Genomic DNA, 12,832 nt, shown 5'->3' with positions numbered 1-12,832 from the left:
GATGTGGCTATTGATGTGGCTGGGCTATTTATGATGTGGCTAGGCTATGACTGGGCTATTTATGATGTGGCAGGAGGATTTTTAGTGCTGATGATGTGACAGTGGCTAGGCTATGGCTGGGCTATTACTGGGCTATTCCTACTGTGGTTGGCCTAACAACAAACGTAGCACCGTCTGCACCGCCCTATTGCTTTGTGTGGCTGTTTTCTAATCATAGCGTGACAAATAATTTAATTACGTTGTTGAAAGGGCTGTTTTATTGACCCTTGTTTGGACCGCGTTTGATTCCTCTTTTTCTTTTTTATGAATAAAAGATAAAGGTACGTGTCTTTACTTTTTCCATAATCATCTTGTGTGATTCTAAATTTTAGTACTACTAAAGTAATTTTGTAACATAACATCGACGAGTTACATGGTTGGGTGGGGTCCATGAACTCCCAATATTTTTAATAAATTCTTGATATTAATAATTTGTAATGAAGTTTGAACCAAAGCCCATATTGGTTGACTTGAAATTATAATCTAAGTATAAAGTAATAAATTAATTTGTGACCATATTATTATGTTATTAATAAATAAAAAGTCACGCAATATTTCCACCTAAAATTGGGTTGGCATAAACTTTAGTGGCCTAATACGTAATAACGATTGATTTTTGTTTGATTATTGTGTTTGCCTAATTTATGGGAATGATTAAATGTGATCTGAGATAATTGTGGACGTCGTAATCTATCCATGGCGACGGTCCATCCAAGGAGTATACGTTTGTATCTATGTGTAGAAAATATCATATCTACGGATCTACCTATCTATATATTTTTAAACAATAATAAATGTTTGAGTTAATAGTGAAATAACTGAAGTTTTGTTTATAAAATTTGTCCTTATACAAATATATGACCGAAGTGTTCATAATCTCACTGGCATTTTAGAATTTGACTCATTGATGGAAGGAGATAAGATACTGAAGATGAACTCGACACACCTCGAGAAACACTTCTTTCTTAAATCACTAAACACTACTTTTTGATACTTTATTCTTTTTTCAACTCATTAAATACAAATATTTCAAATTTCGTGTCCAAAATAAACAACTTTTAAGTAAGGCAAGATGGAGATTGTACCTCATTAGGTTATCCAGTTCAAGATCAATGTATGGTTCGAATATTATGTTTACTTATCATTTGTATCACATGAAAAGACATATTATTGCAATTATGGATGTCAATCCAACTTAAAATTGATAGATTAATCTATATAAACCTTACAAATGTGCTAGCCCATTATCAAGTTGATTGATTATTTGACACTGAGATGTCTAGGGCTGATAATTTTTTACACGACACGATAATCCGACACGGATCCGCATGAAATTATTGGGTTTGGATCAAGCTTTATTGGGTTCGTGTCCTTATCAGGTTGACCCATTAAGAACCCAATAATTCCGGGTTGGGTTCGAGTTGGATGCGGGTTGGATACAAATAACCCATTAATAAATAATATTATTATTTTTATTATTATTAAAAAAAATATTTTACTTTAATTTTTAAATTTATTGTAAATCAGGTTTAAATCATATATAAAACAGATTTTAATCGTGTAAATTAGGTTGAAAAATAAGGTTTGATCGTGTAATATTAGATTTAATCCTGTAATATTAGGTTATAATCGTGTAATATCAGGTTCGGGTCGATATCGTGTTGTGTCAACCCAAATTTTATCGTGTCGTTAACGGGTTCGTGTCGGATGCGGGTCGTATTCAGGTTTGAAGGTAGCAGGTTGGGTTCGTGTTTGGGATTAGAGTTTTCTTAACAGGTCGGATTCGGGTTAGGCTTTATTGGGTTGGGTCGTTATCAGGTTGACCCGATAACGACCCAATCCGCACGATTTGCCACCCCTAGATGTCAATCGAATTCGAAACTAAAGAATTTGCTCAAGATGATAATAGAAAGGGGGTATCTAACTGATAATTTCTAGCCCAAGAACAATTCAGCCTGATAGACCCGAACCAAATAGATCAGCCATATGATAGGTTTGATTTGAAACTTATAGAATCGAATTGATTGACTCCCTAACTGCAACAAAATAAACAATATCAAGAATCTCTCAAAGACATCCGTTTGGAGAGCTTAATCATAGACGACTTATGAATTTTTACTTGAAAATTACAAGTTCAAATTCCCCCAACACTTAGAATTTAACATGTCCCCTTTCACTTGCTTAGCACACACTTCGCTTACACTTTGTAGTATATAAGTAGTGTTTAAAAAATAAAAATAAAAATAAAAAATAAAAATAAAAATAAAAAGATCACGTTGTAAGTTGATTTAAACATATCTTGATGAATTACACATAATCTTGAAACATTGATCACCCTTCCGAAGAGTAAACGCAAAACTCACACACAAATCCCTACTATTAATTGTGCCTTATGCTCATCACAACATCTCACGTAGAAGCAACTCCACAAAACACACACACACTAAACACCACAAACATGAAAAATATGGATTAATTGTAAATCTAACATTGTGGTTAGTTCGATGTAAACTATATCATAAATTATTATGACATTATTTACAAGAAACATCAAATACAAATCCTTTTGCCAAGAACCTCATTTCTACACATCCATACATGAAAATTCAAATCCATCCAACTTCTTAATCTTAATACACTACAACTAATGTGGATCACTATTTACTAGTACAACAATTTCAAGAAACTAACTCATTTCACTCTCCACCCACTTTTTTGAAGAGCAAGAAGAACTAGACATCCTCACAAACCTCTTTCTCAACTTGCTCCAACTCATGCTCTTTCCACCACCATCTTCAACTTTCACTATATCAACCTTAACAATGTGATGATCCGAGGTTCCTTTAGAGGAGACGACCGAGTAGGATCCCGGGACGAATGCGTAGCGCAAGCCTTCCGACCCCAAAATGTAGTCCACACGAGTGCCGTACTTGCAAGTCCCCTGCACATCTGATCAAATGCTGTCACAAAATTGATAAATAGGTCAATCAAATTAAATGAAGTTTTTGTATGTTGGCTTACTTTGGCCTTTGGCTATCACTACTACTGGTTCACATTCCCCTGCAAAATGTTTGGAATCTGTATAGCCTCTTTCCTTCAACAAGTTGGTCACTTCAACCTTTGGAGTAGGCTTCCCCAACTGCTCATAGTACTGTTAAAACGCGAGATTTATAGTCATTTAAATCACGAAATTTCGTACATTACAAAAATTAAAACTACTAATTTAAGTGTAACAATTCCAATTAGAAAAACTCTTTCCACCCATTTAAAAGGCTCAATTTGCCATTCTAGTTCGTCCCAACTTAAAAATCTCAATCTAATTTTACTATTTTTAGTAAGTAAATTACGTTAACTCGTTTTACTTGTGAATAAAAGTGGGACATACTCATTCCACTAGCTAGTTACACATTCAATCAATTCTTTATAACTTGTGTCGAGTCAAACCGGGAATTATGAATTGGGACGTAGGGAGTAATCGACAAGGATAAATTCGCTACCTTAACGATGTGGTTCCACCTTTGGGAGGAGTAATCCGATGAATCAAGAGAGTTGAGGCCTCCTGCAAGAAAATGAGGATTGGTTGAATGCATGATGGCGTTGATTTGCTTCATTCTCCACGTCTCATCAAGATGATCCAGCTGTGTGCCGAACACATTCACCTCTCCCATCCATGGCACATCAACCGTCGCCTTTATCACATTCCTGCTCAAAAAAATTCCAAGTTTTTCTTAGTTCTAGCATGCTCAAACACCAAAGCACGACGTTGAGCACGGCACAATTTCGCCCCTGCCCAATCACCAGGCAACACGTGGCGTTCTTTTTCTATTAATTCGAAAATTGGGGACGAAGAAAACAACATGCACCCTTAAATTTCTTAAATTTTTAGTTGTCTTAATGATTAATATTATGTGCAGCGTTTAAAAGCACGTGAATATATAGTGCAAGTGCTCAACTTACGCACCTGAAATCTTTGTCATCGCATATCCTCTCCGCTCTCCACTTGCTGATCGGCCACCGCGAGAGAAGGGCGTTCCCGAACTCGGGCGCCCAGCTCTCCGCGAACACGTAGCTCATCCCCAACGCGCTCGCCAGGTCCGACAGCGGCCTCATGTCGTCGGCCTCATCCGCCTTCACATCCTGCAAGCACAAGATGTCCGCATCCACCTCCTTCAGCACGTCGAAAATTGTCCGGCTTCCGCACAAGGCCGCCGCCCCGTCCCACCACACCGGCGACCTCATGGCCGAAGCCGCGACGACGGTGTTGTTGAATCGGAACGAGCCCTCCATTGATCTGTCCTGCGCCAATGAGATCTCGTTTTCGGGGAGATTTATTGAGACTTTATTAGGCCTCAATTTTGCGAATTTGTTGCCGTCTGAATTGTTCTGTGAGTGAAGTGGAGACTGCTTGAGGATCCCTTTTGGGGACTTGAGGCAATCCCCGTCTTCTTGGACGAGAACGGCCGATCTCTCTGGCACTGGGATGGCCGGTGCCAGAGAGAACAGGGCGGCGTTGAACGTCGCCAGGCGGATAGGCCGCGAGCTGCGGTTTTGATTTTGGTAAAAATCAAAACTGCGGCTCGAGGCCAGTTTCTTTCTGCGGCCGAGGCGGCGGATGATGACCCTGGGGCGGGGGTGGGGCCGCCACATGAACCAACGGAGAGTGGAGCAGAGGCGGCGGAGCCGCCGGCTGAGGACGTAGAGCATGTGGGAGACGTGATTGGTGCATCTTGATTGCATGGGATAAAAAGGAGAGGATTTATTGGGAATGAAGATTTTATTTATTTTGTTGGGAAGATGGTGGAATTTGGGATGATATTCAGACAAAAGTGCATCTTTAACTGCTCCAACTTCAATAAACACTGAAATTTTTTGGTTGACAAATGTGTTGTCAAATGAGATAAACAATTACTACCTCCAATTAAAAAAGTCTCATTATCATAATTCGGGATATATTCGTCATTATATCTGGCATACGTTCTACTAATTCATTTCGTGTATATCAAAACTTATGACCCTTCGATCTCATAAAAATAGCACATTTTGGGATAATATAGATTTTAATACACAATTAATAAAATATAAGATATAGAAATAAAAATTGATTTGAGTATTACTCCTATTAGGGAAGAATGAGATTCACATAGAGAAAAAATTACTATTATCAAAAATAAAAGTTTCTATTTTAGGGGACATACTAAAATGACAAATTTTATGGGATGGAAGGAGTAAGTAAAAGTGGGACATACATTATATTTTACTGATTTTCACCACTCACGCTCTTTCATGTCTCAAAACATGCACCGAGTAAAAATGAAACTTTATTTCACGGGCGGATTAAGTATCTCACATAAGATGTAACTCTAATGACTATGTAAGTCTTACGAGATACTCCACTTGTTACTAATTAGTTTTAAAATACGATTTTGTGAATTTTTATCACAGTATCATAATAATAAATCGTCGACTACGCACTGAAATTTTAATTGATAAAGTAATCTGAGCCAAAACAAAAAAAATAATTGAAAAATTAATAAACACATGTCTATCAAAATGATGGGTGTGATTAGTCAAACTTGCTTTTTTCATGACTAAATATATACTTACAACAACTCCCACCTGTGAAACAAGACTTTTTAGATGGTGTTAGGAGATATAGAGCAAGAAAATATAAAGCACTATTTCAATGAGTTAGCTAAACTCCATTGTACTTTTGTGAATGATTTGCTAATAATTTGTCCATGACCTTGATTTTTTTGCCAATTGAGGTCAGCATCCAGCCTAATTGATTAGGGAATGAGTTGGCTGTCTGAAACCATGAGTTTACACATACTCAACGTGTGAATATGTTTAGTTTAATTTATATATCTATGGTTGTTACTCATGTCAATAAATTATTATTATCAAATTTGGAAATAATGATCTGTGACTAGAGTTGTTAATTTTTCCACTGCAGCCTATCCCTGGGACTATAAAGGTGTTTGACAAATTTAATTTAAATCTATCATCAAATAGGAGAAGAATTAATGAAGCTCAAAAAATAGATTATAGTACAGTTGTTCTAATCATGTAGAGAAACTTTGGATTCTTTTTCTTTCAAGCTACACTAGACTTTGGGGGATGGGATTAACAAGATTTGACAATTGTTACACACTTTTGGTGAATAAAAGGTGTAATATTTATTTATTTATTAGTTCTTGCAATTCTACGTTTGTTGTAGCTAAACCAACTTAGAATACATTAGTTAACATATCTTATGGTAGTAATGGCAAATTGGTAAGTGATATAGTACCATGCTGCTATTTCTTAGGCACATTATATATATACTAAAAAAGATTTGAATCATTAATCAAATAAATAGGTGTTGCCACATCCATTTCCATTCATTTGGTTTTATCCATTGTAGTGATTGTCCATACTATGAAATATGAAAAAAACTGCAAATTATCACAAGTTAACAAATATGCAAAATGAAGGTAACCCTTATGTATCATCAAACATAGAAATGAATTCTTAACAAACACAATCAAGAATCAAATAATTTGGTTTAATTTCCACAAAGATCTCCCAAACCCCAAGCCATAAAAGATATAAACACAACACTGTGATAAAGCAAATGAACAAAGAAATCAAGAAACTCCTTCTCCTAAAAATGATCACTACACAAAAAACAACATAGTATGATATGAGACCATCAAGAAACAGATCAACAATTAGAGCCAAAACTATCTCCACGTGAATTTATAAATATGTTCTTCAACAGAAGTACATGTCCCGGTAGACAAGCACTCGTGCCACGCTATTATTCGAAACAGGAAAAAAAAAAGTATGGTAACCAGCAGCATATACATACCAAACTCAAACGCAAGCCCTTAGTTTTTTTTTCTTCTTGATTGTGTTTTCTTTTCTTTCTCATTTTGGGGGTTGTATCCACACATCCTATATTTATTGTCACGGTCTAACACACGTATTATGAGTGAACTCATCTTATCTACGATATTAAAACTTTAAGGGAGAGCGTAACGTACACAGACACGTTGCAGGATTGGGCCCCGGCAGGAAGGGCAGTCCTTCATTCCCTGCTTCTCGTGGAGCTCGTTGCACATTGTGCACACCACCTGATGCGCACACGGGAGGAATACCACGGACATCTCCTCGGAGAGGCACATCACGCATTCCCTCTCACGCTTCACACCCCCGCTGAAGCCCGTGGCTGCCACCATTTTGGAGATGTAAGAGATGGCGGAGTCTTTCAAGAGAGGTGTGTCTCTGAAGTCGGTAAGTTTACTGGCATAGCTTCCGTCTATACCTCTTCTAAGGGCAGCTATCTTGAAGAAGTCGGTCTTTAACCTCAGCTGGGAAATTTCTTTTTCGAGCCTTGCTATATCGTCTTTATACTTCTGTAGATTGTTTTCAGCTCTTGACTTGATCATATCCTCCTTGGATTGTGTGGAGACTTCAATTTGGTCTCTCTCTTTTTTCAATGAATCGACTTGCGCAAGCAGTTCGCACTTTGCTTTTTCCTCCTGATTCAACTTGGCCTGCATTTTCATCGTATTCATATGTTCAGATTATGGAAACTAAAGGTTCACACAAAATTGCAAAGCCAAACATCCAAACATCCAAACATCCAAACATATAGCAAGCAAGTTTATGAGTAACAACGGGATCTATGATTTCGAAATTAGGACTATATATACCTCAACTTGATCATGTACATCTGTAGCCTGCTTTAGTTTCTGCTGCATTTGTGTCAATATCAATTTGTCCGCCGAGAGCTCCTCTTGATAAACGTTCTTCTGCTTCTCCCACGACTGAAACTTCATGAGGGTCTTCTTCTCCCTCTTTGACACCTCTTGGCAGCTCGCAGCTGACTCTGCAGCATGTAACTTAGCAGCTTCCATTTCCCGCCTTAATGAAGAATTCTCAACTTCAAGACGACGAACAGCTGCATTAGCTCGATCTACTTGGCCGCTCGCTTTGCGTAGAGCATTCTGCATCTCCAAAAGTTTTTTCATGGTGTTCTCCTCTAATGTTTGCTTTTCTTTCTTCAGCCTCTCCACATCCTCCTTCTCCTGCCTAAGGGTTTTAAGCTCGGCTTTGTCTTTGCCAAGTCTTCGTGCAGCTTGCATGACCCTCTGATTCGCCCACTCTGTCCATTCTTGGAGCTCATTTTCCAATTCCCTCACTCTTGGGACCAGCTTTATAATCATCTCTTCTTTCCTATCCTGGGGGAGCCACTGGCCGAGAGACTTGTCATTTGACGAGCCAAGATAACTACAATTGGCAGCCTCAATGTTGTAGCTGATTGGCATCGGATTAGCAATGGTTTTGGCAGGGAAAGACAGAGAAAGCTCCGCATCAGCAACTGGTAAAGAAGGGGAGATGTTGACTGGCCCCAAAGGTAAGGCAGATGAGATACTCGATTTAGGCAACAAAGATTGATCAATAGCTTCCAGCCCAAATGTTGGAGCTGAAGAGAAAGCTGTAGTTGTTGGAAGATTACTACTCACATTCTCTGGAGTGGCTTCAAATCCGACTCCCTGGTTAATCTTGAACGGGCCGTTCTTGGCATTTATGCCTGTAGACTCCGCCAGACCCTTAAGTTTCTTATCCAAGACTAGGCCATTAAAACTGCTAAGCTTACCAGCTCTAGATGCACCTTTAGAGCCATACGTGCGGTAGTGTTTCTCAAAACGCATTGACTTTTGACGTAATATATACTCCCTTTTTGTAATCGCAGAAACTTTCCTACTGCCAATAAACTTCTCCTCAGCAGCAGTAGAGACTCTTGTTGCAGAGAAAGTTTTTTCACTAATATTAGACGTCGAATTTTGATAATCTTTATCTGGAACAAGCCTGTTTGAAACAAAAGAGCTTTTTAGCTTCGAGTTAGGCCCACTAGTTATCTCAGGTGCCTCTGATTGGAAGCTATGTCCACCGTGAACTGAAGCCAGGTGAGCTGCTTCAGATGGGTGAGCATACGGCACTGAGGCTTTGGGCTTACAAGGAACTACTATGTTACTATATTCGGAGCTTTTGAGCTCTGATTTCAATTGATATTGAGCAGAAACGCAGGGGTTCATATTTGAACTCGTATCACCAAGCATGGTACAAGCGTGCGACACATTCATATCACATATCAATAGACACCACATTGTGTCCCCGGTGCTAAAGAAAGGTCTGACCTCTCTCAGAAGGCACACGAGCTCGGCCAATATATACTTCTCCATCTGCTGCAAATCCTCAAAATAGTGCTCCTTAGAGGGGTCAATATCCTGCCCACTTTTAAGGAATGCTAGTGTGTTATCCACTATATTTGATACAATGTCCTTGCACCCGTACCAAAGGCCGGACCTCAAAATAGCCCTAGTTGCAACTTCTTCACTATAACCACTAGCAATTATTTTCTTTACAGCACTCTTGAAAATTGTGTCCAAATTGCTCAAAACGAGCTCTTCTAGCTCGGATTCTGTAAAGTCGCTCCAATCAGCATCACGGAACTCATCCAAGGACGCCTCCATATCCTCTCTAGGCCGGCACAGGCCTATCTCAGATCTATACGACAGTCCAAGGTCGAGTTTCAAAGCATGATCTGAACTATCTTGGTTTATACAACACATATCACACCCATTCATATGCCCCCGGCTCTCATACTTCTCAGCTGAGAATTCGAAGCTGGTGCATTCATTTGAAGGTAAAGGGATGACCTTATCTGGATCAGCCAACGGGGGATCAGCCCGGAATTTCCTCTTATTCCTACTTCCCTTCTCTTGCACCGTCATAACCGGCATTTGATTGGAAGTACTGCCACAAGCCTTTGCAACCATTGATGCCATATCTAGCCTGCACAACAAATGTTTTCAGCACTTTGCCAATTCAATCATTCCATTCATTCCCTCTGAAATTTTTGCATCTTCACTTACATAGTATAATAAAAATAGGTTTGATGCTAAAAATCATCAAAGAATAAGCTAATAAACAAGAAACCATTCATCACTACATTAGCAAAGAAGCCCAATCAATACAGATTTACCACCATTCAATCCAAAGCCAATACCATGAATACAGAACCAAATGCTTACAGAATATGCCACTGTTTCACTCACTAAAAATACTAATAAGAAACAAAATCATCTGCATCGATAGACACGTCAATAACAAAAAAAAGACATAGAAACTACAACTCAATAGTTAATGCGAATTAACATCTTCCCAATTTAACAGAATTGCAATTTGCACAGATCAATACAATCGGAATTGGGGAAATCCCACATCAAGATTATCACAACGATAAAGATTCAATTTTTATACATATTGTGAAGGTCCCAGAAAACAGTAAGATTCTTTCATAGTTCTTGGGATGTTTGAATCATCGATTCGTACCGATTGCAGCTTGTGAATTTAGGGCGATCAAACGATGGACAAATCTAGGAGCATGGGATGTGAGTGGAGAGATTATGGATGGATGTTTTATTCTTCCTCTGTTTTATTACCTGTTTCAATTGCTCTTTCTTCAGTCTTCTCATCTCAATTTCGTAATTAATTTTTGATGATATAAAAGATTTATCATTTTTAGTTGCATTATTTTTGTAGGTACTTAAGTTACACTCATATTTTTTTGGCTTGGTTTAAGGTGCATCGCACGTGTTCACAAATCATACATGCACACGTGTGAGTTAGATAGCTCGTACGAATATATTATGATACTTACTGTCATAAAAATAAAAATAGGCTGAATTTATTTTGAGAATAGTCTATATCCATTAATATTTTTATAGTATGACGGAAGTAGTATAATCCAGGGGCATAATGGAAAATACAACTCAGTTTAATGTTTCAAGATATGTATTTATTCATGTCTTAATATATAGACATGTTTAATTTTTAACTAGATAAGGAAAGTTAATATTATTATGATAATACTTTTTAAGAAAAAAATATTATAATTATTTAAATTATGAATTATAATAATAAAAATAAATCATCATTATTGCTTTGTAATAAATTAATAACACATTAAGAAAATCGCAATATAACTATAAAATTATGAATTATTTTAGTAATATAAATAATAAATAACTTTATTATAGTACTAATTATATTAATTGTTATTATTGCGTCGCCAATTATTAAACAAATCTTAGTGCAATTATTAAAATTACGAATTATAATAGTATATGACTATTATTATATTATCAATTAATAACTTATTAAGAAAATTATAATATAATTATAACGTTTAGATTACATTTTAAAAATAATAGTACTATTTCATCAATTAAAAAACTTAATCACAAAAATCTTACTTTAATTATTACGTCAATTAAATAATTCAGTTACTATGTCAATTGGTATTTTAAATTAAATTGATTGACATAAATCAAAATTCTAACAAATTTTCTTGATAGTATTCTAGAAGTCATATTCTTTACAAAGAACTATAGCCATATTAGTATTTCAAGTGTTGTAGAGCTCATATTAATTCTGTTTACTATATGAAACTTACTATATTAGTAAGTTTTTTAAGTAATTGTTGTAGTTAATTGACTTTGATTGCTTTCTATTTATCAATTAAATTTTCTCCTAATAGAATAATAAATAGTAGAAAATTGTTGACTAATGCTAGTAGTACTCCAGTATTTATTGTCTTTGATTTGCTTTCTATATCAGTAGGTTTTAATCTATATATAAGTCGTGTTGAATGAAAATTAGAGAATTTATAATTACCATAAACCAAATTGTGAGTTTTTTCTCTCTTCAAATTTTAATTAATTGATAAATTTATAATCATACTTGTTTGTGTTGTCCTTCTACTAGTCCATATTCTTGAATTCATTCAATTGAGATTCATCCGATCATCGATAACGTTGTTTTCAGAGTTGATTCCTTATTGTTCAGCAATCGATTGATGATGATCATATCATAATGCCCCACTTAGAATGACATATTTTAAAAATAGTAATTAATTTCTCTTATTTTATATTCTATCCTCTCAACACATTGAAATAACCTAAACTCTAGAAAACTGCATGCTAAAGTAAGAATTTGTTGATTTTTGTGGGATGGAGAGACGTATCGACTTGTGTTGGTTGTGTACAAAAATAGGGTAAGATACATTAACAAAATGTTTCACCGTTGTTTTAAATTGATACAAAAAGTTTTAAATTAGCATAAATCATACAAAACGTTTAGTTAAGTTTTTAATTAGTACACTATGTTAACTTCTTTAACACCGTTGACTGTATCAACACACTCCAATATAGTAATTGTCAAAACTCCATTTATACATCTCTGTATCACCATAAATATGCAATCACAGCTCCTTACTAATTTTTTGGAAAATACAAAGGAAAGAACAGTAAAAAGAACAAAATCACAACTCTTTTGCTTTGTTTTTTATTTTCCATTCTTCTCAGTTTAACACACAAACTTGCACCGTCGCTATGTGTTTCTTTTTTGAAGGGTTTCACGTTATATTTGTTGTATATTGTGTACGTATTTATGTATCAGTGCTTAATGAATTTGATTTGTTTTTTAATCTGAAAAAAATAGAAAAAAATTAAAATAATGGCAGGATGGTTGAAGAGAGAGAATGATACTCTCTTAGGCCAACATTTAACTAAATTAAAAACTTTAATATGATTACCCCAAAAAGGCTGGTCATAATCTTGATAGTAGTTCTCAAAAAAATTAAAAACTTTAACTACATTTTTTTTATGATTTATGCTAATTTAAAACTTTTTATATCAATTTAAAACAATGGTGAAATATTTTGTATATAGAGTGTAATTAC

General features: G+C 36.0%; 2 protein-coding genes across 4 annotated transcripts; both read right to left on the bottom strand.

Moving 5' to 3' along the window:
• Nucleotides 1-2,515: 2,515 nt before the first annotated feature.
• Nucleotides 2,516-4,776, bottom strand: LOC121808266. The gene is made up of 4 exons (XM_042208663.1): nucleotides 4,001-4,776; nucleotides 3,537-3,741; nucleotides 3,061-3,190; nucleotides 2,516-2,988 (listed from the first exon to the last, which is right to left on the bottom strand). The coding sequence occupies exons 1-4, from the start codon at nucleotides 4,774-4,776 to the stop codon at nucleotides 2,726-2,728; spliced, it is 1,374 nt and encodes a 457-aa protein (XP_042064597.1). The 3' UTR covers nucleotides 2,516-2,725.
• LOC121808244 (putative E3 ubiquitin-protein ligase RF298) lies at nucleotides 4,761-10,600 on the bottom strand. Of its 3 annotated transcripts, none has more exons than XM_042208648.1 (4): nucleotides 10,533-10,600; nucleotides 7,737-9,882; nucleotides 7,065-7,577; nucleotides 4,761-4,898 (listed from the first exon to the last, which is right to left on the bottom strand). In XM_042208648.1, the coding sequence occupies exons 2-4, from the start codon at nucleotides 9,873-9,875 to the stop codon at nucleotides 4,818-4,820; spliced, it is 2,733 nt and encodes a 910-aa protein (XP_042064582.1). In that variant the 5' UTR covers nucleotides 9,876-9,882; nucleotides 10,533-10,600; the 3' UTR covers nucleotides 4,761-4,817. The 3 variants fall into 3 exon arrangements, with proteins under 3 accessions (XP_042064582.1, XP_042064574.1, XP_042064589.1); XM_042208640.1 differs by having other exon boundaries at nucleotides 10,423-10,560; XM_042208655.1 differs by lacking the exon at nucleotides 4,761-4,898 and having other exon boundaries at nucleotides 6,737-7,577; nucleotides 10,423-10,560.
• Nucleotides 10,601-12,832: the final 2,232 nt, after the last annotated feature.

The sequence above is a fragment of the Salvia splendens genome, chromosome 1 (assembly GCF_004379255.2).
Source record: "Salvia splendens isolate huo1 chromosome 1, SspV2, whole genome shotgun sequence".
NCBI classification, from domain to species: Eukaryota; Viridiplantae; Streptophyta; class Magnoliopsida; order Lamiales; family Lamiaceae; genus Salvia; species Salvia splendens.
The sequence above is the reverse complement of the archived record's forward strand: the minus strand, read 5'-3'. Positions and strand labels throughout refer to the sequence as shown.

What these genes read in the sequence shown, in the direction of transcription:
- LOC121808266 (XM_042208663.1), bottom strand. Translation starts at nt 4,776, where the DNA reads ATGCAATCAAGATGCACCAATCACGTCTCCCACATGCTCTACGTCCTC. An exon ending in GGTGGAACCACATCGTTAAG is followed by an intron (nt 3,191 to 3,536) that starts GTAGCGAATTTA and finishes GCGTTTTAACAG; the next exon opens with TACTATGAGCAGTTGGGGAA. An exon ending in AGTGATAGCCAAAGGCCAAA is followed by an intron (nt 2,989 to 3,060) that starts GTAAGCCAACAT and finishes GCATTTGATCAG; the next exon opens with ATGTGCAGGGGACTTGCAAG.
- LOC121808244 (XM_042208648.1), bottom strand. Translation starts at nt 9,875, where the DNA reads ATGGCATCAATGGTTGCAAAGGCTTGTGGCAGTACTTCCAATCAAATG. An exon ending in ATGTACATGATCAAGTTGAG is followed by an intron (nt 7,578 to 7,736) that starts GTATATATAGTC and finishes ATGAAAATGCAG; the next exon opens with GCCAAGTTGAATCAGGAGGA. An exon ending in CAATCCTGCAACGTGTCTGT is followed by an intron (nt 4,899 to 7,064) that starts GTACGTTACGCT and finishes AAAAAATTTCAG; the next exon opens with TGTTTATTGAAGTTGGAGCA.